This window comes from Syngnathus leptorhynchus, chromosome 8 (genome assembly GCF_054491065.1).
Source record: "Syngnathus leptorhynchus isolate UIUO chromosome 8, UIUO_Slep, whole genome shotgun sequence".
Taxonomy (NCBI): Eukaryota; Metazoa; Chordata; class Actinopteri; order Syngnathiformes; family Syngnathidae; genus Syngnathus; species Syngnathus leptorhynchus.
The window spans coordinates 2,175,978-2,203,858 of NC_141202.1; the positions used below are offsets into that span (position 1 = coordinate 2,175,978).

The window sequence follows — 27,881 nt, forward strand, 5'->3', positions numbered from 1 at the left end:
CAAAAGAAGTCAATGTCAACTAACCGATGCACAGTGAGGTGAATATAAATGCGGCACACACAAATTCCATCATGTACTTTTATTTATTACATTTATTCAAACTCCCAGTGGCATTTACATGCCACCGCGTCCAAGTTATTCTGACAACTTCCTCAACCTAGAAACCGCGCCAGCTGTCTCCAGAGCATCGCAGTATGTTTCCATCTGTTTTGCTCGTCAAAACCCCGGCCTTCTCACTTCCTGTTCATTGGATAGCTTGCTGTAACATGGAAACACACATATGCATAAAAAAAAAAACACACACAAAATTGTATATAGGTCAAAAATTTAAAAAGCAACCGCAAATACAGCGAATATTCTAAGCCCACTCACGATAATTAAATTTTGCTATATAGACTACATTAAAAAAAATATATATTACTGTTAAAAAGTGTAAACTAATTCAAGCATATTAAAACTGACTTTTTAAAGCATTTCTGCAAGTTACCAGTGTCGGTTTGTTGTAGAACTTTACAACAACAAAAAAATACAATCATACATTTGAAATGTAAACTCTAAAATGTCAAAGAAAATCACATTATTTCACCTAGCTTGGTGCTATGCTAACATGTAAAACACTGTACAGTAAACTGGCTAAACTGAAATTGGCATAGCTGTAGTAATTCTAAACCTTCAAATCACTACGAATTGAACACACGTGGGGGCGGCAAAAAATAAATACAAAGTACACAAAACATACAGCAACTTACTTAGGTGAACTCTGCTCCTTCACTGCTTCTTCTTGCTGGTAAATATCTTGCATCTCTTCCAGTAGAACTCAAAGTGGTCCAAGATGTTTAATTGCAGTGTGTTGAAGGCACACAACTCTAAATTCGGACTCACCTGTGTTGATTTTATCCAAATGTTCTTCAAATTGTACATTTACACAAACAATAACACAACAATTCTCTAAATTCAGACTTACCTGTGTTGATTTTATCCCAATGTTCTTCAAATTGTACATTTACACAAACAATAACACAACAATTCTCTAAATGTAGACTTACCTGTGTTCATTTTATCCAAATGTTATTCAAATTGTACATTTACACAAACACTAACACAACAATTCTCTAAATTCAGACTTACCTGTGTTCATTTTATCCAAATGTTATTCAAATTGTACATTTACACAGAAACAATAACACAACAAAATGCATAAATTGACCGAACATTCCCTCATTGACTGTGTTGTTGACACTCCAGGTGACCTCCAACAGAGGATCATATAAGATCAACGTTTCCTCTCCCTGTGCATTTGCTAATGACTTTTCCACATGTGTGCTTGTCTGCATAAACTGTTTTCCGACTTGTGACATTCTTCACAAAATCAAGTCAGACTGAAAAACGTTTACTGATGTCTGGAATGTTGAATAATGGTTGGCAAAATTACAGTAATGACCTAACCTATACTAATGGACCCTTTTGACAAGTGTTCTTTTTTCACGTATTTGACTTAAGTTGCTCTACATGCACCAAGATACAGCAACAATTTAAAAAATGTTTGTGAAAATTTGAAACCAGGGAAAGGAAACAGTATTGAAGCATTCGTTGGCCTCAAATTTTGTTGCTTGGTTGTGCTTATTGTGATTATTTGAATGAGACGAGTAAAAGACTATGTAAAGTTTAATATGATGGAAAATTCCACAAAATGGCTACTATTTGTCACGTGACAATAAATGCTAATGCTAAAGTCAATTGGAAGATGAACCTAGCGATGTTAATTCATTCCACTAAATTAATTTTAATTAATTGAATATCACTTTTCATAACGTACAGGTTTCATGTGTGACATTTGAACAGGCCATACAAATAGAAATATTACAATAATTAACTGAGATGGAGGACATAAAATGCTAATGAAGCTAATTGCGAAAACGTAGCTACTCTAGTTAGCTAAAAAGCTCATTAATGGCGGCCGCCGGTCAGTGATTTGAAACAAGTTAACAAACTCAGTCATGGTATAAGTTCTTTTCCTTGACGTTAAAAGTTCGAGGTTAAAAAAAGTTGTTTCTTACCTCCATCATGGACCCTCCCGTCAGGCGGCCACGCCCGCTTCCCCCCACACTTACCTCCCGCTTGTCTCCGGGCAGGCTGCCGGGTGGCGGGAAGCTCCTCCGGTGCTATTCTTCCATTAGCGGACTTCCCTTGCTACCTTTGAGTCAGTCATGGGCTTTTTCGGGACACCGGGACCGGCCACGGCGGCTCTCCTTCTGGTGGTGTGGCTTTGTGGTCTATGTGGCAGCATTTGCTGGGCGCGTTCGGACGCTCCTCGGGGGGTAGCACTGGGCTTCGTTTTTGACCCGAAGGCGACGTGCGAGCCGCCGTGCCAACACGCCGGAGTGTGCATCCGCAATAACACTTGCCTGTGCGGCCGCGGTTACGATGGGGACAACTGCCAGTATGGTGAGGAAATGATTTGAACAAAATAAAATTCCAGAAATTGTTGTAGATACAAAGCTCGTTTTTAATCAAGGTTGATTAAGCGGATTAATTATTAATTATTAATTATTGTCGCCTGCATGTCAATTCAATTTGTCACGTGATTGCTTTTTTTTTTTGTAAATAAAGTTGCATTCAAATATACAACAACGTTGTAATTTAACATACCCATAAAATACAATCCGATTTTTTTCTACCACTGACAAAATCAATCAAAATTATTCAATCAAAAAGCGCAAATGACAATCCAAAACGTGCGTGTTTTAAACGTCTCTTAGACAACGTTTTTATTGAATATATTTTACATTTAAAAATAATTTTTCAATTGTGTGCATGCAGCCAACTGCTATCCCAAATGTAAGAATGGAGGTGTGTGTCTTCGTCCTGGAAAGTGCAGATGTCCCTCGGGCTTTGGAGGCAGATATTGTCACAAAGGTATCATTTCAGTATTGTATAATGTCACACAAATCCAAAAGAAAGTTGTACAAATATTGTTTGTGTATGTAGTGACATGCAATGACGGCTGCTGGAATGGCGGTGAATGCAACGCTGTCAACGGAGTGGCCAAGTGTATCTGTCCCTCCAGCTGGACAGGCTCCAAATGCCAAGAAGGTTTGTGTTTTGTTTTCCTTTTTTTTTTTTTAATGGGCCCGGGTTCAATTACATTAGCACCTTGGCTCCCAGGCGGCAAATGGTGCTCTGCGGGGGACATGGTGACTAAAACATCCCCTTTGACAAACTGGGGTACATACATTTCTTCTGCTAATAATGCTCCTAAGCTGTGTTTCCTGTCAGCTATTTGCCCTCAAGGCTGCAGAAATGGGGGTGTCTGCATGGCCCCTGGAATCTGCAGCTGTCCTGAAGGGTGGCTGGGGGGCGCCTGCCACATCGGTGAGTACGACAGCACTCTGATTCTAAACAGAAATGGCCACAACAGTAAAAATATTTTTGGAGATGGCAATTGTGAAGTTTTGTATTCAAGACAGAAAATGTCATAATATAATCGTCTTGTGTATCGTGGCTTGATTTGAAACTTTGTGAAAAGCAAAGGGAATGTTATTTTTTTATGGATGTGTGTTGTAGCCGAATGCACTCTGCGATGCCTGAATGGAGGAAAATGTATTTCACCGAACAAATGCCGCTGCCGTCTCCCCTTTTCGGGGCCTCGCTGTGAGGAAAAGAAGAGGCGCCACTAGAGCCCGACAGTCCACTTTACTTTACTTCTCATTTATTCTCATTTTTATTGTACAAATACGGCTTGCTTTGTCTTTCTGTGTATGAATTGTACTTTGTGTCATTAAATGGAGTAATAAAAACATTTAAAGGAAAAAGATGTTTCTTTCGTCATATATTTTTCTTACAATATGTTTCCATTTAATAACAATCACAGTTACTCTCAGATGCGCTAATAAACAATAGCATATAAGGTCATGATACTATGAATAATAAAATCCAAATATTTACTGTCACTAATGTATATATTTGTCAAATAATTTTGGGTCGGGGCATGGAGGAAGCTCTCATGCAATATGACTAAAAAAAAGCTTTCATATGAGGTAGAGGACAGTAAGCGGAACTCAAAAGACAAAAGCAATACATCAAGTCCCCACAAGGCGGCGGCATTTGTCAATCTACACATACATACTGGTATCCACACACTCCCTGACTTTTTCCTTCACTTCAGGCTTGTGAGACCTGCGAAACACACAAAGGTACATGGCGATAAGATGGATGTAGTCCACCATCTACTTTTCAACCATCTAGCACTGACCTGAACGTCGCATGTGAGACCCTTGAAGCCCCTCCGACAGTGGCAGTAGTCAGGCAGCACGCAGCGCCCCCCGTTCAGGCAGCGCTGTCGACACACCGCTATTTGCACAGCAAATATCAGCTAAACGATATTATTTACATTTATATGATGTGACTCACGTGTTTGACACTGCAGGCCCTCCCAGCCGGCGGGACAGTGGCACGTGTTGGGCCCCAAGCACTCGCCTCCGTTTTTACACTTCTGCAGACACACGGCTAAAACGACAAAACACATAACATTTGTATTATTATGAATCGTGCATGCTATTTATTCAATATCATCTTACGTATGTTACATCTGTTTCCCCTCCAGCCTGATGTACACGAACACGTGTTGGCCCCTACACATTTGCCACTGTTCATACATGTGGGCTCGCACACGCCTGCAACATACAAACATATTAATGTTTGGATATAATAAGTGTTTGTGTGAGACTCACTCCTTTGACATCGTTTCCCCGTGTAGCCTTCGGGACATGAACACACGTTGTTCCGCATGCATTGACCTCCGTTCTTGCAAGGTGGGCTGCACACAGCTAACACACACACACACACACACAGACTTATGTCACTTGAATTATTCAAAAGTTAAAACGGAAAGACTGATTCTGTTCGTCACCAATTTGACACTGTGAGCCGTAGAATCCGCCGGGACATGCGCACACGTTTGGTTTGATGCACGTTCCTCCATTCAGACACACCGGACTGCACTCAGCTATGCACACACAAATGAAGTGACATCATTATGATGAATGTAATTATTGCTACAGTATATATTGTGTCATACCTGTGTTGCACGTGGGTCCATTCCAGCCTGGTTTGCATTTGCACACGTCAGGAGAAACGCATTCGCCGCCGTTTTCACAGTGCCTGTTACACACCACTGACACACACATGGCATAATTCTAACTGGATACAAAGTTGAAATATTAAAAAAAAAAATTATTGGCAGAGTAAACTTGTAACTTTGAGAGGGAAAAAGTATGAAATATTTTCAGAACACTGCTGGAATAAAAAAAAACTGTCTATAAGAATGAAATTGTCATTTTCCTCTCAAATTCAGGACAGAAAATGAATTTACAAAATCTCTCACTTATTTGACATCTTGGGCCCACGTAGCCATAGGAGCACGTGCAAAGGTTCCTGGCAAGACACGTGCCTCCGTGTTGACACGGCGGCTCGCAGTTTGCTATTTGATTGCCACAAAAAAAAAAAAAAAGAAATGTAAGAATAGATGGGAAAAGCTTGTTGTGATGTTGGGGTGTTACCTTCCTCGCACGTGGGCCCACCATAACCCAGGGGACATTCGCACACGTTAGGGCGGACACATCTGCCCTGGTTTTTGCAGTCAGGCCGGCAAATGGCTTGAATGGCATGTACGAAAGAGCAAAGAATTGGAAAAAAAAATGAAGCTGAAACACTTGTGTGTGTGAGTGTGTGTTTCTTTCTCTCTCATACTTACTTACTTACCCAGGTGACAGTTGTATCCGGTGTATCCGTCCTTGCAGGTGCACGTGTCGGGCTGCGTGCACTCCATATTCCTTCCGCACTGAAACCTGCACACAGCTGGACAACAGCAAAATGGTGTAAGTTGGCTCCCTCTTGTGGTAGACCAGAGAATCACTTGTGAGTTCGAGTTCAGTTGTATTTAACTTTTAATTCTCTCAATGTCAGCCATATTAAAAAAAAAAGGCAAATTTTGGTCAACTTTAACATATCATGCTTTTTTTAATCAAATCATTCTTTAAGTTTTTAATGTTCTATATAAGAACCACTAAAAAAATTTTTGTTTTCTGTGTCTCTATGGTTGTTGTCATCCCACCTTTGCACGTGATTCCGTCACCGGCGTATCCAAGCCGGCAGCGTCCGGGGCTTCTCTCCGAAGACAAAGAAGCTCTTCGTGGGTTGGCGACGGTGGTTTCAGGTCTGTTGAATCTGTCAGGTTGCCGTCTGGGTGAGGAAAAGGTGGCGCGCATCATCTCCCTGCCTGGATTCAGTCTGCCGCTTGGAGATTGTTCATCCGCGACGCTCGCCTGACCTGCAAAACACTGCAAGTTAGAAAAAAAATCACTTGTAAAGAAAGCACAAAACACAATTGAGAGAATGCAAATGAATGCTATCGCGCTATAATTAAATAAAAAAATGAAAAAAATTGCATCCTCACCCAATGGCATGCAAGTGGTCCCGTTGCCGTGGAGACCAGGCGGGCAGGGTCCACAGACATAGCCTGCCGCTACATGGGTGCTCTGAAAGCACTGGACACCGGGGTGGCAAGGTCTGCGGAAGCAGGGCGAGGGCGGGGGTGCCACTCTCACCGGGGTCCCGGTCGCTTTGAAGGCTAAAATGCGATGAGATGTGATTTCTTTTTTCATTTTTTCAACCGAAATCAAAACAAATGCTAGTCAGAATCCAGGAGGACTAACGAGTGCACACGACGCCGTCGCCAACGTATCCACTAGGGCAGAGTCCACAGGAGAAGGAGCCCAACGTGTTGGTGCAGTCCACCCCGGGGTAGCACGGCTGAGAAACGCACTCGTTCACATCTTCTCGACACGTTACACCTGAGCGCGCATCACAAAAATAAAATCCACGCTTGCTGTAAATTGACTCCACATGATTACCTGTCATTCCGGCCGGGCAGATGCAAGAAAAAGAGTCGGGTCCGTCCACGCAGCGTCCCAGCCTGCAAGGGTTGGGTTTGCAGTCGTCCACGTTGACTTCGCAGCGGTGACCTTTGAACCCGCCCGGGCAGGCGCACGTGTAGTTGCCGCTGCCGCCTGTGGTGTTGACGTCGCTCACGCACCAGCCACCATTCGCGCACTCGCACGGACGCACTAAAACCTTAGAAATAAAATTAAATTAAATTGAATAGAATAAAGCAACTACAACAATAAATATATATAATGACCTGAATCCCAGCAAAGAACTCTGGACTTTCCACTGAAGCACTGTGGACGTCTGGAGAGTCCAAAGAGAAGCTGTAGACGGAGCAGTAAATCTGAGAGAAAATATTTTTAAAAAAATATTTGCTGACTTCTTTCATTCTCATTGATTGGTTGAGTGAGGCCTGACCTTGTCCTCCAGACGGAGGTTGAAGCCATCCAGCTCGATGAGAGCCCACGTCTGGATGGTGGTCTCCCGCTTGAGCTCCTCCCGGTTGCCCTGAGGTGAGGTTCGGGACCAGGCCACCACGTGGCCGAGTGAGCTGCTGGATTTGTTGGAGCTGTGGGAGAAGCTGCACTTGAGATGCACACTGCCCGCTATCCACTCGGGAGCGATTATGGGCTCGGATGGAGCGGCAGGCAGCTCGACTGATGTCAATAAAGAGGAAAGAATGAGCAAAGCATCCAAATGTATTGTTTTAACTAACAATTGGGAAGATACTCACTTGTACATGTTCCGTCTATGTTGACCTCACCGTGCTCGCAGGTCAAAGGTGACGTGGAGGCCATTTCTGTTAGAAGAGAGGAAATTCAGAATTACTGCAACAAGGACATTTTTCCTGTAACTATGGAACTTGATTCTCCTAAAATGATAATTTTGATAAACTTCTCATAATGTAATGAAAATTCAAATGTTTTGTATTGTGTGTAATGTCTGAATTTTTTTTAGAGTAAGCATTGACTTTTTTCCCTTCATAATAAAATGTTATCTAAAATGTATAATTTCTTCAGATTTTTTTTCTTTTTCTTCTTATTCTTTTCTTATAAACATCTAATATGATTTTTTTTCATCAAACTATGACATTTTGACATTTCTGTCTTACTTTTGATTTTTTTCCTACCACTAATATGAGCTTTTATAGCTTCTTTGTACAGCCATATTCACAAGATGCACTGTACCTTGTGCACAGTATCCCATGCATCCTTGAGTGGGCTGCAGCAAGTAAACGTAGAATCCTCCACAGTTGCGCACGGACACCGGGATGCGGAACAGACAGCATTCCTTGCTGCTGCTGGGGAACAACTGCCAGGCGGCGCAGGCGGTCAAATGCCCAAGTTCCAAAGGACCCGGCAGCGACTCGCCTTCTCCCAGAGACAGCCACACCGGAGCCTGGGTCCCGCAGTGGTTCACCTGACACAAGCAGAAAAAAAATACAAATAAATAAATCAAGCCTACCGTTTTGGTTTCAAGCAGCCATTCTAAAAGTCATTTCTGCTACTATACCTCCACACACCGGGTGGGCATGCTGGCTGGCTTGTCGAACATTTGGAACTGGTACCATCCGGGCGTCAGTGAATGGTCACAGACAAAGTCCCGCTGGAGCCAACTGGAGCTGAAGGTTGTGCTGCGGTACGGGTTCTGTAGGACCCCGTGGCCTCCCGGACTGCACTCGGGTGGGAGCGCTAGAAAAGGAGTGGTGGATGGATCAATACATGGAACAACTCTTCATTAGGTAGATGTGAGAATTCATGGTAAAAATCATGAAATATTCAGTTTAAATAATCAATCCCCACGAAAAAATCTTTAAATAGACAAAATGCCAATAAAAATTGATAGATATAGGAAAGACCCAGCCCGAGTGGTTAACTCAACCCAATGAAAGGTGACTGACAGGCAGAAGAGACCTAATGGAGATGAACTGAGAACATGGCGCCTGTCCTCATTTGACCGCACTTGATTGACTTTTTTTTATTGGATTTTTACTTTTGTACATTATAGTCTTTGTGCTGTTACCTTCCATTTACATGTAATTAATTAATTTAGTTATTTCAATCAATTTTAGTGTCTACAAGTATTTTGTCACATCTCCTGGCCGGACAACCAAAACCTCAACACGCTTATATTATGGATTAATTTCAGATGAATAGCTTTCAATCACTTTTAAGAAGAAGTGCGCAGAACGTACCCGTTTGCGCGCGCACTGCGTAAGGGAGCGCAAGCGCGACGCACGCCATAACTGTGACAAGCGTCCCAACTCCAAGGCTCATCGTGCTTCTCAATCTGGTTCCGGTCGAGATAAATCCTTCCGCGGCCTCCGTCCCACTCCTCATCCCCCACATTTTGCAGCGTTCTCGTCTCTCGGTGGAAGTGGGAGTCCGGCTTCGGTGTCCCCGGACTGCAGCCTGGAGGTAGGCTGAGCTCACTGCGTCAGGCTCCCCGCGAACGGAGCGCCAGGAGGGGCGGGAGTGGGTTCACCGCTGATGCCCATGTACAGGTATGCAACTTTTGTGGAAAAATAAATAAATAATAAACGCACTGATTGTATCTGGAAAGTATCCCCAGATGATTGGAAGCTGCTGAAGGAGAACCACAATTTATTACTTCATGATTTGACCCAAGTCCGTCAAGCCGATTCGAATCAGACAAAAACATGAATCGGGGTCCTCAGCGGTTTGAGTCAAATACTTGGACCCTGTAACTGTATCAAATTGCAGCCTTTTTTTTCCACAGACCTGCGCCAACACACAACAGCAGGGAGCTGAACTTGTTCTCTCACAAAATCAAAATATGCATAAGAAAATCCAGAGTAGTCACTGAAAATTACCCAAAAAATAAATTCCCACAAAACGGACAAATTCTTACAAATACATTTGACAAAAACTTAGTGCAAAATATTCCCTCCATAAATAAACAAAAGCTTCACAAAAAATGGCAAAAAAATCCTAAACAGGAATCCTATGCCAAAAAAACAACAAAAATAATCCAAAATAAATGATAAATTCTTCCCTGAACAAACTTTTTGTTGTATGTAATTAATGAGCATTCCAGCTGAATAATTATATCCCATTAATAATGGTGGGGTCACAAAGGTCATTTCTTTGTTGTGATTGCAATCAGAGAAAAATACAGCAACACTTTTCCACAGCCTTTTCCATTCAAGAGGCCAATTCCCATTTAATGTCGGGGTTGAGGAAGGCCAGGCACAAGGAAACTGTGAGAAACTGGCTGACTCGATGTCTATTCCAGGCGCCCGCCGTGCCGACGGTTCGAAGAGATTTACGAGTGAGCGGAGGGGGTTCTATTCCTCACGCGGCCTACAAGACAGCCACAAGGCACCTTTGCGTTTCTGCACCGGGAGGCGGCTGTCAACTTGAGTCATCTACTCAAGGAGTTGCGCTGCGTTTGCCCAGCGCTTGCTTGTTTTACTGACTTGTACGTTCCAACGCTTCATCTTTGCTGAACAAAATGGACTGACGAGATACAGTTCACTTCAAACTGCTTTGCTGTTAATGGAGTCATCTGTTTGACAGATACAAATGCAGGAAAGGAAGAAAGGAAAACAATCCTACAAATATGCAAATGTCTTTCCAAAATTCACCAACATGACACAGATAATGGACAAAAATATTCTACCGACAATGGACAGTCACAAAATATCTCCACATCCTCCCACATTTCAAAAACATCCATATAAATAAGATTTTCAAAATGCTGCCTGAACTGGCACACTTGTAATATAATATGCTGCCATCTAACGGATCTATTGAGACATTACATCTGATTTCAAGAGATATGTTTAGATGTCATTTACATGGCGCCGGGTTAAACGTGACCACAGCTGCTCATTTGACACACCCACATCCTAAAAAAAATAAACATGCACATGCTTGAAGCATATGTAGAATACTTTGCATGACATTAATGCGCCATCTGTGAGCACACACTAAATATAAAATCACCCAAAGATCAGGCCTTGCATTACAGCGGCCACATGTTTCTCCCGTTTCAATTCCCAGGACTTCTTTTCAATATTCATTTATGCTCTATATTAAACATATTACCAAAGTCAGTGGTAGTACTTAGAATGGCCATCACTTGCGTGGGAGGCGCTGTCAAATTAAGACATGTGCTGCACTCACTTCCTTCTTGTGGACCAATCATTTTAAACACAAACACGCTGAAGGGACGCACGCATGCGCACTTAAAGACCGGCTGCTAAGCTAGCGAGCTAAGGTGACTGTTGCCATGAGCGTAACCACTAAACACACATTCAGTCTTTTATGTCCTTTTGCGCATATATAGTATTAAATTCACACGCTCCAGTTGACGCACAGTTAGGGTGCGGACGATTGTGTTGTGGCAAAAGACGTAGTCACACTAAAACAATCATTTTATAACATTAGAAATGAAGTTACTTCATTTTTGAAAGTGCCAATGGGTTTCAATCATCAGTCTTAAATACACAAATAGCGATCGTAACAAACTACAAAAATGCGCTGGTGTATCAGTTATCGCTCTGTTATCTTTTAAAGACTTTAATCGACAAACAACAGCCAGAAGCAAGATGAGACTCAATAGATTTAAATATTGATAAGAGACGGCGGCGTACGCCAGAACTTCAACAGGTGATCCACGTTCCCGGGCGTATTTCTGATTGACATCTTTGACGAACCAATCAGGGGTCAGACATAAGAGTAAACGAACCAATCGTATGCGGCAGCGGAGTCGCTACGGGCGGGCGTTTACTCCGTCTGCCGAACCCAGGCGTCGTCAGTCTAGTCTACAACGGCGAGGTTCGAGCACCCAAGGCTGGCATGTTCGCTTTGCTCCCACCAGGGAGTCGGAAATTCGACATTTTCCATTATTTAACAACGGAAGGCGGCTTTTGATCACTGAAAAAGCGGCGGATATTTGCGCTGCGGGGGAGTCAGACTGGTAGGTTTCAACCGATCTGCTCTTTTTCCACCCTCCTTGTACGCAGTCGCCCCCCTGCAATTAAAACAGGTTTACGTGTTTAGGCTAAGCTCGACTGAAGGTATGCGCCACACACATTCCACTATACGCATAAAATAAAACAATTGGTGAAGGAAACTACATTAAAATGCTTCTGATCAATTATTTTTACGTCTTGGATTTACCGACAACAAGGTTTACAACCACGAGCGATATTTAGATATCGTCATATGCATTCGATGTTTTTATGATGCACTTTGTAAGATTAGTTTGGATCATGTTTGCACACTGTATGAAGCAGCGTTGCATAAGACTGCTTTTGTTATCTTTTCACTGACATGTTTAGTTAGGATAGTGCCCCAAGTCATTATTCCGTCATAGGTGGTGACTCATTTCAATGGGATTCATTATGAGGTGGTATAAATGTCTTATTATACTTATTAAATATCACCACAGAGAAGAAGACCCAACTGTTGTTGTTGTTTTTTTTAACATCCATTTATTAACTACTGATGTGAAGCTCCAGGAATACATGTAGTACTAGAAATGAAGTTGAAGTTAATTGATCAAAAATTGTTAGTAGTTAGATCATCAAGAACATTCTGTCATCTGAAGTCAAACTGGTTTGTCTAAAACGGTGCAGCATAACTGGGAACCCATCCAAACTTGGGATTTCCATGTCATTTGGCACAAGTGTTCCAGAGAAGGTTTAGTCCTGATAAAGACTTACCAGGTGTCTGACTAACTTGTTTGTGAAATACTTTTACAAAATATTGTACAACCACAGCACATTTGTCGCGTTCTTTTTCGAGTCTTGCTAAATTGGCTCGTTTTCTGTCTTGTTTAATGAAATGACTCACTCCTCGCACCGACAACGCCACAAATTGGCAACGTTTTGACCGGCTTGCTCATTTTGTCCCTTTTGGGGAAAAAAAATAACCTTCAATGTGATTTCAGGTTCTTGCTGCAGCCATTTTGGATTATAAAATCACACTGAGGATTAGTGGGTGAAAGTTGGCTCCAATCCCGCTGGCCCTTCCCCATGAGGAAAGATGGGGAATGGCTTCTCAGAACAACCTAGCTTCCTGGCGAGCATCCCCTTCTTCCAATCCTTCCACATCGCAATCCTTGGGCTGGACTCGGCCGGGAAGACCACTGTGCTGTACAGGCTGCAGTTCAACGAGTTTGTCAACACGGTGCCCACCAAGGGTTTCAACGCCGAGCGGGTACGGGTGTCTTTGGGCGGCCACCGCTCCGTGACCTTCCAGTTTTGGGACGTGGGCGGCCAGGAGAAGCTGCGACCGCTGTGGAAGTCGTACACGAGATGCACGGACGGTATCATTTTCGTGGTGGACTCGGTAGATGCCGAGCGCATGGAGGAAGCTAAGACCGAGCTCCACAAAATCGCCAAGACTTCGGAGAACCAGGGGGTGCCGCTGCTGGTGGTGGCAAACAAGCAGGACTTGAGGCATTCCCTGGGCCTGCCGGAGATCGAGAAGCTCCTCGCGCTCAAGGAGCTGAGCCCGGCCACGCCGTGGCACCTGCAGCCCGCCTGCGCCATCATCGGCGACGGACTCAGGGAGGGTCTGGACCGACTCTACGACCTGATCTTGAAACACAGAAAGGCCATTCGGCAGCAGAAGAAGAAGCGATAAAAACCACAGAGTTATCGGTGAAGGAATGTCTGGAGTCGAATCCAGCGTCTACATTGTTGTCTCAGTTCTCTGAGCTCGAAGGTTTGTCGGGCTGTGTTCACACTTGTCGTGTTTGCTCTCCTAATGCGGTTGGTTTGGTCCATCCAAACCAGATTCATCAGGTCTGGCCAAGTGTGAACCCTTTTGATCAGAACTGAGACCACTCAGCTTGCAGTTGGCTCCACCCGAGCTCAATTGTGACTATGGTGCCGTTTGTTTTGGTCGAGTGTGAACGTACCAAATAAGATGACTGAGTTTGCTCGGAGAGCTGGCCCCGGTCCTGCTTGCAAGCGAGTGGACCGGCGATAAAACAAAAGTTGTCGCTAACTCCCAAGTGTGAACACAGCCTTTAGTCATGTGACCATGGAAGTGATGCGTAAAGGAACAAAGTATGATGATGAGAAAGTTCGAGACATGTATGGGTTTCAAGATGTGAGCTAATACTCAGAAGGTTTGGGGTCTGGAAGAGTGAGTGGGGTACCAAGATGTGATTGACAGTGGTTGCTCTATTCTTACCAAAAAAGATTTTAAATGAAAAAGAAATTAAAAAAGAAACTAGACGGGTTAGATCAATGAAATTTTCACTTTTTTTTTATGCTAACTCATCTTTTTTTTTTTTAACACTTCATATACGTGAAGGCAAAGTATTATTGTGCATTTTTGATTGATTCTGGTTGCTGTCTTCTATCTCCCACCTAAAAGCACTTTAGATGATCACTTCTTATGGAGTTTACAGTTTGTTAGCTGGACTTTTTAAATATGCATTATTTGACCACTTTTGACAAATGCTGTTTTGAGCCGGTTGCCGCGTTATCATGAGATTTTTTTTCTTTTTTTTTTGGATAAATAAAAACCTATTTAGTACACTGGTGAAAATGTTGTCCAGACTTTTATTCTCACCACGTTTAAAAGTGAGTTTTACCCTTGGTGAACTTTTCCCTAAATTCTGTTTGCATGCTGACTAAAGGCCAAAAAAGATTTTGAAAGAACCAAATGTTCCAAATACCTGCATTTGCCTGAACACGTCGCGCTGAATTTCTGACTAAACCATCTCCAACGTGTGCTTTTCGAACCCGACATGTTAAGAACCAACCAGGTGGCTAACGCTGACACACTTTGCGTTTAAAAACAAGACAGGGGAGTGCAAATGTGTTTTCCACCGCTGATTATATAACAAGAGTTTTAAGTGTGAGCAAAAACGCACCAGAGTGTTGTTAGGTTAACAATTATCTCCGTCCTCCGAGGCTCGGTAATGTGGTCGGGGCAGCCCGAAGCCAGTAGGACAGGCTCGGACAGGAATGGCGAGTCGGGTTGGGGGGGGGGGGGGGTCATTTGGGTCGAGGTGGGGGCTTTTTTTACGGGTTAGCCTCGCAGCTGGTCTGAAAAAATCTGCTCCACATGCTGTGACCTTGATGGTGTGCCTTGCCTTGCTCACAGAAGAAGAGCGGAATTTAAAAATAGAGACCTAATTAGTACTCGAGTCTCACTAAAGTGGGAGATTAAATATTGATATCATCTCATGTAGGTCGTAAGGTAAAAATCACAGGCTGAGCGGCGAACATGTTTTTAATCTTCGTCATTATCAAAAGCACAGAAAAATGTCATCATCGTATCGTCTTTGATGTTTCGACGACCAATCAGAGCGAGTCAGGAGAGCTTCCGCGCTCGTGTCTCGGGACGTCATCGCGTTTGTCGATGAATGGTCGTCTTTGTGAGGCGCAGGTGGCTCATCCTTGCTTGCTGGAAAAAGAATGGCGCAAAAAAAAAAAGGGCCCACACACTCTTTTTCCTGCTTCCTGCTTCGAGTCGTCGCTTATGTTTCCTGTTTCTGCCTGAGATGAGATGAATTTGTCTACTGTCCACAGGCCATCCATTAAAAAAAAAAAAAAAGCGCCCTCCCAAAAGCCGCTCATCCATGCAGGAATTTCCATTATTGCTTTTTATATGAGGCCACACTTTGCCTGCAGCGAGATTGAGCTTCAAACAAACAATAAAAGTTACAAGTGAACAACTCAACTGCGTAGAGTAGCCGCTGTTCCAATTATGAAATAAAATTACTTCTTATCCGGAACCTTGTAGCATCTGATAAAGTTTTGACATAGCTATTTATGTTCAAATGTGATATTTTTCTATCTTTAGTTATTTATGTCAAATTAGTTAAGGGGATTATAAAGGATGCTCGCAATAGCTGCCGACCTTTTGGTGTCTTGGACTAATGGTTGCTATGGTTACATGAGGCGAGTAACTGACTTGCCAGCACTCTATTGTGCATTTTATCATGTCATATTCACGCACAATTCACTTAAATTGTATGATTTATTTTGTCCCTTATTCCAGTGGATATGGGGTGTCCATCCTAAATCTCTTGGGGGGGGGGTCATGTGAAAGGAATTCCGCCACTCCGCAGCAGCCCGCCGCCGTAATCCCTCACGACCAAACAAGACCAGAGACACATTTCACAGGCCTGTGCCTCACAAAGACCCCTCTGGAGGGGACACGGCTCTTTGTGGCCCCCCTGAAGCCGGCCCATCGGCTTATGTCTGGACTCTGAGGCGGGGTGGCTCCGGGTTCAAGGTTAAAGGCAATGAAAAAGTCGTTTTGTCGCTACAGCTGGTGGGTTCCGACACGCCAGAAGGATAGAAAAGCTTAAATAATAAAATTTTAGGTGCGATATCAGTCAATCACGTAGTTCCTGTGAGAAGCGCCACTTAGCACGCAAGCTAGCTGCTAGCTAGCACCTCGCGCGGCTTTCCACACCGCTTTGACAACTCTCTTCTCTGTCATGTGTCAAATTTAGAAGATACTTATTTTCATTTTACACCGACTTAAATCATCATGTTGACTTTATTTTTCTTGGAAGCAGCTTTAAATCACCATTGTGGCAATCCAATTGTTTCACACTGGATGCTAATCTGATCCGCACACCTCTTAATGCTGTGAGGTGTTTTTTTTTTATTTATTTTTTCCCTCTTCTCATGTGACCTCTTCAGCGTGACCGGCCCAACGTTGGCAATAACACGGGCGGCGCTATTTAAACACAGAGCAGGAGTTGATTAACTCCGAGAATGTGGAGTCGGAATCAAAAAGTGAGCGGGCCTCTTTTCAACACAAGAGCAGGAAGAGGAGAAGGAGAAAGAGGGTGCGGGTTTTATGTGGAAGAGGGTTTAAGCAAGAATAATTAATACCTATAAAGAATTCAGTCTGACTTCATTTCCACGTTAATCAGTGCCACTCCTCCACATATTGCGGCAGGACAATATCATGCAATCAGTTCACGGGAATCTGTTAATACAAGCCTTTGGATCAAATTGGGATTACATCATCGTTTGACGCAACAACAGAGAGAAAAGCTAGTTTAAAATGCCACACTTAGAAATAAACTGCAACTATTTCCACAAAAAAAAAATAGCAATGCCTCCAAACTCTTTTCACAGATTGTTAGAAAAATGTCAGGGCCAGACTAGTGATCTTCTAACCCCCAAGCAGAACACAGTGAGAAGGTTTCTATGAGAACCAGACAGTGTCAAATTGTGGGGGTGTCCTGCCGCCTCACGGTCATAAATCCAAATAATTAAAGGCCAATGCCGCAGTGGTCTTTACAAAAGGTGGTAAACGTCTCAACCGGGATGTGTTTATTTGGAAAACACAAACTGTGATTTGATGATGGCAAGATTTGCTTGGGTGATCTAGTTAATGATTTGTTTACTGGAATTCCAGGAAGTGCATGTATGTTTGAGAGTTTGTTATTTCTTGACTTTATCACATTATTTTCAGGATTTTTCTATTTCTTCTTGAGTTGAGGTATTTTCCCCAAATATTTGTCTTGTTTTGCTTTTAATATTTCAGCTTTTTTTTTCCAATAGCATTTCAGCCGAAGAAAACGTCAGGGATTTCAAGTGGCCTGACTGAAACGAGGTCACCGAGCCTTTTTGGATGCTAGCATGCACTTTGCGAGGACATTGTTGACGAGATTGCCTCTGTAAAGCCGCCTCATATTCACGTGGCCTGATTCACAGCACTGGACCGTAGAGGAGGAGGAGGAGGAAGGTCAGATGACACTGATACCACAGGAGAAGACTTCCTTGTCCTGCCTGTAAAGTGATACCGATTGTACTTCTTGAGTAAACAACTCACTCACTTTACTGCTACACTGTGACAAACTCACACTGATAACTTATCAGTAGCACGAAAGGTTCATAATAGGGGCAAACATGAATTGTGTTTGGACAATGACAGGCCACGTGATTAGGTACATCAAAGACGCTGATCGATTTTGAGATTTTCATGTGATCTTTAACTGCACTCCATGTAGCTTGTTTTATTATTATTATGACTTTATTTGACTTTTGTTTGTGACTTCTTTCCATTGATTGATTTATAATTACTTTAACATTTGTCCTGGTTTTCTTTCTCTTGTAACTTCTTTCTATTTTTTTTTGACACCCCCATATATTTTTGTTTTGTTGCTAATATGTGTCTGTCTTTTGAGCTACTAATATTTTGTGTGCGAACAAGGCCCGGTTTGTGTTTTGTGAGGCAGGTAGAGGTGTACTCTGACTTTTGCGACGTCTCACTTTCAGTCTGCACAGAGCCCAGGGGCCTCGCTGGCGCATAGCCAACAGCGGCACGTACAAAAGACTCCCCCCCCCTCTTCCCTTGGGATACTTTTCTGCAAAGATGGATGACCAACTAGTCTCGGTGTCCTTGACTTAATGTGGAAAAAGAGAAACCCCCAAAACAAGAGAAATGCAGGATCTGTACAAAACGAGTCTTACTTATACAGGTTTCTTTTCAAGTCAAGTCAAGTCAAGACTTGAAAAGACTTGACTTGACTTTCTTTTCACGTGAAATGAAGAGCCGCTCGGGGGAGGGAGTTGGGGGGGGGGGCAGGTGCATCCTGGCCAGTCCTGCAGGAAGTGTTTTTGCTACGGCTTGCGGGAAAAAAAAACGCGTGGCTGGCATATGGGAAGGAGCGTTCGCTCGTCAGCTATTGTCAGTGGCGTCGTGAGTCACACTTGTTGACATCCTGACAAATACTACATTCAAAATTCAGGTGGAAAACCTGCAGCCGAGGGAACATTTGTTTTTGCCCATATGAAAATATCCATGATTTAATTCTCTGCAAAAAAAAAACAAATCCTTACAACCAGCACCTTGCACAGTATAAATAATCCAAAACATATCAGCCCTATGACACATTTTCTTCAGCTTGGTATGAACATCCATTATCAGCTGACATGATGTGAGGGTGTGTGTGTGTGTGTGTGTGTGTGTGCGTGTTATCAACATGTTAGCTTCAGCTGGCTCGCATGCCTGGGTGGGTGCGGTCCTCCTCATTCTATTTTGGCAGCAGTGCATGAGGAGAGTGAGAATCCAAATGCAAGCCTTTGCTTTGCACCCCCTATAGCCCCTTCTCAGCTGTCTCTTCGCTCAGCAGGGGAGGGGTCACAACAATACACACACACACACACAAATGGGCTCTCTTTCACTTTGTGTGAAACAAGTGGGTCAGCTCCAGTTATCTGATGTGCCAGAAACAATGAGACAAACGGGGGTCTCAAACTCAAACAAAAGCCTGGCTGGCCCATTGGGGAGGCTCGGGAGCACGTCCATCCCAAATGAAGGCAACAACACAGTTTTGTCCAAATCACAACATGAGGATGTTTTTTAGCAGGCAATGTGAAGAATTTGTAAACCATCATAAATGCTGGCCACACGGTTTTTATTTGTGCTGACACATATATAAAAAAAAAAAGTGAGATTTAAATATTTGGTACGACAAATTGTATTATTTAACCTAACACATTTTTTTTTAGCTTAATGCTAAAATCTAATGCTAATGGAAGAATTGTTTCAAAATAAGTGATGAAGTGAGGGAACTATTTAATTTCCTACGTGTCATTCATGATCATCTTGCACATTAGAAAAAAAAAAAATCCACATCACAAAGATGGTAATTTGCGAACCTTGGACAAACAGCTAAAAATGAGTCCCCACACTGATAGATTGGATGTGGCCTCTCAAAATGAAAGGCTGAATTATTCAGGTGAGCTGCGCCGGGTTCATTTCCTGTTCAATCACGACGCCTCTTCTTCTATTTTCGGAAGCCTCGAACATGTCGTTAAAGAAATGACAGCTTCTTATTGATTTCCCAGCAAACGCCGGACAGTTTTTGTCAGATTCAAATAAAAAAACAACAACAAAGCAATAAAATTTTCACCAAAATTGCCAATGATTCCAAAATTCTGCCAGGGTGTGTTGGGTTTACTGTACGTTGGCAGAACACAAACAATAATAATAATAATCATGTGCTGGACGTGCAGGAATGTGCATGCTACACCCTCAGTGATAACACACACAACAGCTGTGATGTCACACACACATTCAAAGACAAACAAAGCAACCTATTCAGGTGAGCTTAATGCTCCAACAATCACATCATTATTATCTAATGCTATGAACGCCTTTTAGCAGGGAGAGTACGCTCACGATGACATAACAATAAACCGATTCATCTAAAAGGGATTTGTTGCCGTTAGCATGTTCTTGCTTCTATGTTGTGATAGACGCGTGATTAAATATCAATTAGGTACACAACTTATATTAGTCTTAAAGTTGGAAGACTGCACTAGGAATGCTATGAAAACCCTTTTTCCTTTTTTTCCCCACTTTCATAATTGCCTGCCATTTACATGATTCCCTATGCATTGCGAAAACATTTTTAAAAAGAGAACAATTTAGAAGTCACCCAAGACCAAATTGTAGGCGTGTGTGTGTGAAGCACAATCCAAATCATGTGACACTGCAATGTTCCTTCTAATCCCAACAAAACAAACTCCAACCACAGACTATATAAAAACACACCACCTCACACCTTTTTTAATGTGATTAAATAATGTGAGGAAGCTACTAGCTATCATTCTTGTTCTTAAGGTGCCTGTCCACATGGAAGGGAAGGCATCCCCGACACTAATTGGTTTAACTGTAAATCCCGACTGCTGAAGAAAAGCTCATCCCACATGAGGACATTCCAAGGATCCAACAAGAAAAGGAGACTAGGAGGAGGAGGTGTGTGTGTGTGTGTGTGTGTGTGCGTGTGTGTGTGTGTGTATACAGCCAGCGTGCACTTAAGCCAAACACTACAAATTAAACCTGCAAACCCACGGGGCCTTGCACATAGTAACTATGTAGTTGTTGGGTCTGCCTCAGCCAATCACGGGCAAGCATTTCACTTCTTCCCACTAGGGGCGTCCTTGAGGTTTGCGGGGAGCATAAATGTACCCCTCAAGTGGAAAAGTGATAGTTTGAGGGTTTAACATTTTAGTTTGGACCACGGCCAAATGCGCTACAACGATGTTTCTCCACTATTTAAGTGATTATTGTTTATTGGTACATGCGGACTGCCCCCTAGTGGTCACTATGGTTATGACATTTAGTAGACCCATTCATGGGGAGGAGGGTGGGTCGTCACCCATGCATAATTTACAGCCTTGCACCAACCCAATCATTATAATTATAAATATGATTTCATTTTAATATGCACTTTATTGCCACAGCTTTGAAAAGAATGCGCTAGGGGACGACAGACAGAATTTTTAATACGGCAATTACTGCACATCAACCTTCCCCAAGGGAATTCTCCTCGTGGGTAGTGTTTTTAATACACAGGGTGCAAAATTATTATCATCATTTCATAACATATGATAATATGAGTCAATATTGCATTTTGTTAAATAAACAGCAAAGCATCGAGTAGAGTAATAATTTGAGTCTGCGTTGAAGTCAATATTCAGATTTACACGCTGTTATTTGCTGCCCTCTGCTGGACAAAAGTGGCTTAACTGTCTTCACCTTGAGTAAACTTGAAATCCACCTGAATAAAAGCATTCTGCTAACTTTCACAAGGGGGCGCCATTGTACCTCACAGTCAAGTCTTCATGGACTTCGTTATATCTTTTGAAATAAAGTACAGTGCAATAAAAATGATGAATCCAACCATATATGCGCTCCTAATTATTAGAAGATAAATGATGATTAGAACAAATGATTCTTTTTAAATGTACTGCTCCGAAATGCATCATTATGCTGCAGTTTTCCTCTTCAGTTGGACCCTGCTACATGTCAATCACATTAAGAGCGAGTTTGTCTGCTGTGATGTGATTGGCTGTCTTGTGTTTTTCCGACATCTTGCTCGCGCAAAAAAAAAAACACGCACACTCAATTGACGAGGCCCAATATGCTCAAACAAGCAGCATATTTGTTTTGGGGGCTTTTATTGCATCATAAATGAGTGGTCCAATCAACACGTTTGTGGTCGTCATGGAGACCATAGGCGCTACATATTCCAAAATCTTTAGAACTCTTTTTTTATAGTCAGTCCAGAATGTGTTGCTATAGAAAAGCGAAACAATGCGGCGCCAAAAAGCAATGCGCTAAATGAAAGCTGTGAATCGAGAGGCGTTTTTACCTGAGCTCAACGTGTGATTGGCACCAAAATGGCGCAAAGAGAAAATGCAAGGTGGTAATGTGATGCTTAAATAGACAGGGAGGAAAAAAAAGGAGGTTTGTTTCCAAAAATAACATTTGGCAGAGTCCCAGTATTATGTACCAGGCCTGTGGTAGTGAGTGGGCAAGTTATGACCCAGCAGTCTGGTCCAGCTGCTGATGACACTGTTGGGTACCAGGGCTAACGTTGTGGATTCATGCATTGAACATTCCAAACAATCTGACTGGTTGATAAAAAAAAACACCTGACAAATGACCACGAAACTGACCAACCAACCAAACACCAAACCAATCAACAGCCTAACCAACCACACAAATTAAAAAACATCCCGTCAACTCAACTGAGCAAGCAAGCAAGCAAGCAGTCATCCCTACAAAATGGCCGACTCGGTACCTTGTGGCTAGTGAGTGATTCCCAGCACAACCCAACATGAAGCCTCGTCACCGTTCCCGGCCTAAACGCGTGTTGTGATATTAATAAGCGCACACTTATAAACACATTAGCATTCATCAAGATGAGAAAGTTGTTTGGATTGGAGACAGAGTGGCAATGCGGGTATGGGAGGGAGGGGAAGGTGGGGGGGCCGCAATTTGCATTTGGCTCAACATATGGCGAGGCCGTGGAAGCCACGGGCCATGCCTTCATTACCCGATCTCCGTTTCATCAGCTCCTCGCTCACCCGCTGAGCTTCCCCACGGCGGGTCCGTCTGTCCCCGAGGGGACGCCCACACGGGACAATATGTCCCCGAGGTGAGGGGGCGGGGCATGATTATTTTATCATGCTAACGCTAAACGCTAACATTCGTCTTCTACATCTATGAATGTTAAAGGAGGCAATGTACGGCAACAATGTGACGGCTCAACGCAAGGTGGCAAGAAAAAGGAAAAAAAACAAAGGAAAATAAATGATAGGAGAGAGAGAGGAAGAAAAAAGGAAAGGAAAAGGAAATGGTGCAAGAAAAATGGGAACAAAATGGAAGAAGGAAGGGAAAAGAAGTGACAAGAAATAAGAGGAAGGAAAACGAGAGTACAGAAAGTAAAGGAAAAACAAAAGGAAATGTTAAAACTATTATTTTGGGTCAACATCTAAAATTTGATCACAAACATAAACACAATCAAATTATGAAATGACCTCAACCTGATTTAATATGCACACAGCCACCAAGATGCAAAGTAAACCACAACAGCAACGTTGTCGTTGTGTCGGGCGCCCCTTTTGCGGTGTGATGCAAAGAATGAGGTGTGTGATTTGTTTAAGTGCTTCTCGAAGCGTCAAAAAGCAAAGCCTGCCGAGGTGATGCTTTTTGTATCCTTCATTGTTCAATGCGCCGCCACTCGAGCACAAACGGTGGAACAGCACATGTAGACTATCGAATTCTTTCCGTTCCATGTTATCACTGTGTTTTTAATTCAAACAGGATGAGGTCATTGTAAAACTCTTGACTAAAAATAAGTAAATCTGAGAGCAAGTTCATTTCACTTTACCCCAGTGTGGAATGCTAATATTTTCATCTGGTGTCATTTGCGCTGTTTGCGTGGCGTTAAAAAACGAGGACAAACAGGATGGAGGCGCCGCACGGTGAATAAGTCATGAGTGCCCAACATCACAGCAACTTTTCGCAGCGCAACACAACAAGCCAGGCTCCTGCTTTGATAAGAACGCTCAATTATTCAACGTACGTCATTACTGCTCGACAGGAAGCAGACGAGGTGGTGAAGATGATGATGATGATAATGAGAAGGATGATGGTAGAACTGGTGACGGCTGAGTGACACCCGTTAAGATGACAGATCAGGTCAACGGATTGGGGAGAGTCCACCAAGGAACGTGTTGCAAAAAAGACAAAAGTACTGGGACAGAAGTAATTCATTGGACTTTTTCTTGTTTTACTCGGGGAGGGCTTGAAATATTTCATTCAATTCATGTAAACTACATATTTGTAAATTATTTCTAAAATCCTAAAGATATCAGACAACCACTATGGCCATCTAATTCAATGCATTTCAAATTAAATTATAATAATATAATTTTTTTAAATTTAACTGACAAAAAATCATCAAATTTAAATAGTGTGTATTTATTTAATATATTAATTTTAATTGTATTGGTTTAGCCACGTTTAAAGAAGAAATTTAAATAATAATAAATTAAATATTACATTAAAAAATACATGTAATTGTCATTCTTAGCACAATTCTGAATTAAGAAATATAGGGAAAAGAATGTAATTAAAATACAGTATAGGCAAAATGATATTTTTTTTTAAATAAAAAAAATCCTTGATTCATTCATTTGGGCATTCATTCATTCACTGACTGCTGCTGTCTAATTCAATAAATAAAAATAAATTGGCATTAGATCAAATTAATTTTCATTTTTCTAAAAGGCAAGCGGAAACGCATGCTCTTCCCGCTCGTGTCATTTGGCGTCCATTGTGGCTGGTGCCCAAAGCCTAATCAGCGGATGATTGACGCCATTGACAACCTCTGCTCCCTATTCAGGAGTCAATTGGGCCGCTCAAGAGTCGACATCTGCGTTAGCGTGCCGCTGAATTGCGCTGCGATGGCGTTCTCATTCATTCCCACAGAGGCGAGCGTCAACGGGGACGCGGCTCCAGGCCAGAGAGAGCGAACGACGTCTCTTTAATTGCCAGCTGCCGAACCTTTCGGCTCCTTTTCACATTAATTGCAGGCCTGCCCGTTCTGATCAGATCATGACCCTGATTATCCCTCTTATGCCCCCCCCCCCTCCCCAACAAGGAGACACTAAGGGGCCCTGACAAGAGGGGTGGCACTCGCCCTCTTGGTTTGGCCACCTGTGCCCTGTAGCAGGCACTTATGCTAAATATCTCCCCACGCCATTGGGGGAAATGAAGGCCTCCCTCCAGGGCAGCTGCGCCGCCTGGAGTGCATTTAAAGCTAACGCCGCGCTTAGCTAATTAGCTTTAGCGTATTAGCTGTAGCAAATTCGTCGGGTCAACGCCAGCTGCGAGCAATTCAGATTGAGAGACAATGGCGGCGTTTTGGATGGCGTACGTGCTTGCGCTAGGTCAGCGTAGCGTTTCAGAGGTTTTAACGAGGCATTTAATGATCCTAAAAAAAAAACAAGTAAAAAAAGGGATGATTCTCCCGGTGTCCATAAGTATTTAGACGGCATCGTGGCTAACGTGAGAAGAAAAACGGTGATATTGTAGTGCCATTCCTAATAGTTTGACTGTCGCGAAGGTAACAAAACATTATCGCTTCAATCAGTGTTATTATTTTGACACCTCTGTGAGTGTCAATCAAAACGTGAGCATTATCATCAGGTGTCATTAGGGCCTACCTAATAAAGTGACCTTACAATGGTTAGCCACGAAGGCGTCGGCTCGACATAATCAACGAGCTAATTGACTGACTTGTCACTCATAGTGTGTCTTGAGCTATTAAGTAGCATTAGCATGCTAATGAATGATGTGTGAGGCTCATCAATAAATCGTGCGCGCGTGTGGCCTCATTGCATAGAAGACAATAATTAGCCAACTTTGTTTTGTTAGCGACTTTTTTAGCGTTAGCTCATCCGAGACTTATACTTGGCAAAAATTTCAAAACTTCATCCCGCCTTAACTCAGTTTTTCTTTTTATTTGGCTTCTTAAGTATAATGTTGACTTTTAATGTCTGCAAAGGCTGTGAGTCAGCTGTTAAACACACATAAGCGCACAAGCGCACACACAGACACACACACACACTCGAAAATAATAGCCGTGTAGGTGCAGCAAACACACCTTTTAAAAGATGCATAAGCGCCTCCCCTTGCTGTGTGCAAAACAGAGCTATCAGTGGGGCCTGTTACCCCCCCCCCCCTCCTCATCCCCTCCCTGGCGGACCCCCAGGTAGAAAATGGTAATGATTGCACTTAACATGGCTGCACATATGGAGGCAAAATGGAAATGCCAACAGCGGCTCAACTATAAAGCAAACGCAATTGAAATATTCATCCGCTGATGAATTTAACATCATTCTCTTTGTTGTCACACAACAAAGGCTTACAACACAAGCAAGCGCCTGAGAGGTACCAAGGGGTCCCAGCGAGGTGCTAAAGCGCCCCTCAAACATCATTACGCCGCATTATGCATCGCCCCGACGCTGATATTGATGTTTACGCATTTATTTTTTAATTAACCTTCCTTGTTAATGAAGGCTTTGATGAGAGGCATTTTGTACGTTTGGAAGAGGAGAACAGGGAGGGTAAAAAAAAAAAAAAGGGGTACACAGCGCTCTTATCGCCCCTGATGCACGGAGCCAGGAGAGAATGTGAGGCGTCAGAGGAAAAAGTTGTCAAAAGTTTTTTTTTTTTTGTCGAGGATTGCATCTCGCGTCTACAGAGGATCGATTCTCAGAGTGAAGCCTCATACCTTTTTTCCTATCTTTGAAGTCCTCAGAGGGTAACACACACGACATGATGCAAGAATGCAACGAATCTTATTACTGGCTTCCGTCAAAGGACTACAATGTACATTTTTTTTGGAACTCCGGAGACCCTAACCTCTAACTAACCCCTTAAACCCACACAGAGGTTCCAGTTACACACAAGCAGCAAGTCAACAGAAAGGAGATGTTGGAATAGTGAGAGCTCTGGAATCAGCATGGCAACTTTGGACCAGTTGGCCAACACACTGCAGAGTCCCCAAACCCCCCTCATCCATCTGGAGCCACCTTGCCGAAAAAAAAAAAAAAAAAAAATCTGGAGCGGGTCCATGGCTTGGCAGCACCGCCGCTCTGGTCCCGCTACACGTATAAGGTGCGGAGCCTCTAATCCCAATGCTAAATTAATTGCTTAATCGGCTCAATTAGACATCCGGAATAATGGAGGCGAAAAACTGAGACGCTAACACAATTTTGACCTTCTTCAAATCAGGAGCCCCAACAACACACAACTCTTAACTACTATGCATGCAATACAATACAATAATACAATATATAAAGAATAACAAACACAAAATTTACCAGCTGACCTCAGGGGTCAGGAACCTTTTTGTCCAAGAGCGCCATGCAAGCTAGATATTTCAAAATGTATTGCCGTGATAGCATAGTTGTGAAAAAGCTAACCAATAATAAATAAATGCTTCTTACTCTTATTGCGCCTTCTGGTGTTGCTGATGGCTTTGTTGAGAGTTTCTGGTTCATGCAGGTGTTGATGCTTCCATCCATTAAACGTGATCTTTGGTTGGGCTTGATGTTTTTAAAATGTGACCACTGCTCACGTGGAGCCAAAACATGGACAAGTTGTCACAATCAACTGGTCTGCAGTTATTTCATTTCATTTCAATCCACTCCAGCTCTGCTTGGTGTCATTTTCCAAAACCTTCATCCAGATCAGTACGATCGTGAAGACTTGTTGATGACTGATGGGAGTCTTTTATTCGTTTGATTATTTTGCATGAATGTTTTGGCATACATGTGAATCTATGAATGGCGTTCCGTCCGTTCCTCAGGCCCACTAATGAATTGAAGTCACCTTGCCGATGTTGTAGCTCTTGGTGTGCTTCCTTCCTGGTGTCCCCTGTCGGTTATTTCCATGCAAATGCTTCTTAATATTCGATGTCATTTTATGACTGCATATTAGACACAACGAAGAAGATGCTCTCTCCACAAAAGCAAAACAGTGCGCTGTTGGTCATCCTTCATTCTTTTAGCCATCTCGTTTGTGCTCTGCAGTCAGCTTTTCTGATCAAGTTAAAAAAAAAAAAAAGGTGTCCTCACACCTGTCTGTAGGCTCGCATGATCCAATCAA

The 27,881-nt window shown here is 42.8% G+C and overlaps 3 protein-coding genes and 1 long non-coding RNA gene across 7 annotated transcripts; 2 read left to right on the plus strand and 2 right to left on the minus strand.

The window, feature by feature from the left end:
- Positions 1 to 64: 64 nt before the first annotated feature.
- Positions 65 to 2,406, minus strand: LOC147051704 (uncharacterized). The gene is made up of 2 exons (XR_015066977.1): positions 750 to 2,406; positions 65 to 259 (listed from the first exon to the last, which is right to left on the minus strand). It is a non-coding gene; the product is annotated as an uncharacterized LOC147051704 (long non-coding RNA).
- seraf (Schwann cell-specific EGF-like repeat autocrine factor) lies at positions 1,988 to 3,800 on the plus strand. Its single transcript, XM_085919144.1, has 5 exons — positions 1,988 to 2,445; positions 2,821 to 2,916; positions 2,989 to 3,093; positions 3,277 to 3,372; positions 3,565 to 3,800. Exons 1-5 carry the CDS (start codon positions 2,208 to 2,210, stop codon positions 3,675 to 3,677), a joined length of 648 nt encoding a protein of 215 aa, XP_085775270.1. The 5' UTR covers positions 1,988 to 2,207; the 3' UTR covers positions 3,678 to 3,800.
- vwde (von Willebrand factor D and EGF domains) lies at positions 2,838 to 27,877 on the minus strand. 4 transcript variants are annotated; one of them, XM_085919137.1, is made up of 21 exons: positions 27,221 to 27,877; positions 8,468 to 8,636; positions 8,133 to 8,364; positions 7,679 to 7,744; positions 7,363 to 7,601; positions 7,199 to 7,288; positions 6,912 to 7,131; positions 6,714 to 6,851; positions 6,455 to 6,628; positions 6,113 to 6,328; positions 5,761 to 5,856; positions 5,559 to 5,654; positions 5,384 to 5,479; positions 5,078 to 5,173; positions 4,910 to 5,005; positions 4,731 to 4,826; positions 4,578 to 4,673; positions 4,411 to 4,506; positions 4,253 to 4,350; positions 4,127 to 4,176; positions 2,838 to 3,395 (listed from the first exon to the last, which is right to left on the minus strand). In XM_085919137.1, exons 2-20 carry the CDS (start codon positions 8,513 to 8,515, stop codon positions 4,162 to 4,164), a joined length of 2,304 nt encoding a protein of 767 aa, XP_085775263.1. In that variant the 5' UTR covers positions 8,516 to 8,636; positions 27,221 to 27,877; the 3' UTR covers positions 2,838 to 3,395; positions 4,127 to 4,161. The 4 variants fall into 4 exon arrangements, with proteins under 4 accessions (XP_085775263.1, XP_085775261.1, XP_085775264.1 ...); XM_085919135.1 differs by lacking the exon at positions 2,838 to 3,395 and having other exon boundaries at positions 3,696 to 4,176; XM_085919138.1 differs by lacking the exon at positions 2,838 to 3,395 and having other exon boundaries at positions 3,696 to 4,176; positions 8,458 to 8,636.
- arl4aa (ADP-ribosylation factor-like 4aa) lies at positions 11,663 to 14,475 on the plus strand. Its single transcript, XM_085919145.1, has 2 exons — positions 11,663 to 11,889; positions 12,865 to 14,475. Exon 2 carries the CDS (start codon positions 12,960 to 12,962, stop codon positions 13,560 to 13,562), a length of 603 nt encoding a protein of 200 aa, XP_085775271.1. The 5' UTR covers positions 11,663 to 11,889; positions 12,865 to 12,959; the 3' UTR covers positions 13,563 to 14,475.
- Positions 27,878 to 27,881: the final 4 nt, after the last annotated feature.

Excerpts from the sequence above, each read along its gene's own strand:
- seraf (XM_085919144.1), top strand. The coding sequence starts at position 2,208 with ATGGGCTTTTTCGGGACACCGGGACCGGCCACGGCGGCTCTCCTTCTG. Across the intron at positions 3,094-3,276 it reads AGGCTCCAAATGCCAAGAAG|CTATTTGCCCTCAAGGCTGC; the intron begins GTTTGTGTTTTG and ends GTTTCCTGTCAG. Across the intron at positions 3,373-3,564 it reads GGGGGGCGCCTGCCACATCG|CCGAATGCACTCTGCGATGC; the intron begins GTGAGTACGACA and ends TGTGTGTTGTAG.
- vwde (XM_085919137.1), bottom strand. The coding sequence starts at position 8,515 with ATGGTACCAGTTCCAAATGTTCGACAAGCCAGCCAGCATGCCCACCCG. Across the intron at positions 6,329-6,454 it reads GACCACTTGCATGCCATTGG|GTCAGGCGAGCGTCGCGGAT; the intron begins GTGAGGATGCAA and ends AGTGTTTTGCAG. Across the intron at positions 5,655-5,760 it reads CGGATACAACTGTCACCTGG|CCATTTGCCGGCCTGACTGC; the intron begins GTAAGTAAGTAA and ends ATGCCATTCAAG.
- arl4aa (XM_085919145.1), top strand. The coding sequence starts at position 12,960 with ATGGGGAATGGCTTCTCAGAACAACCTAGCTTCCTGGCGAGCATCCCC.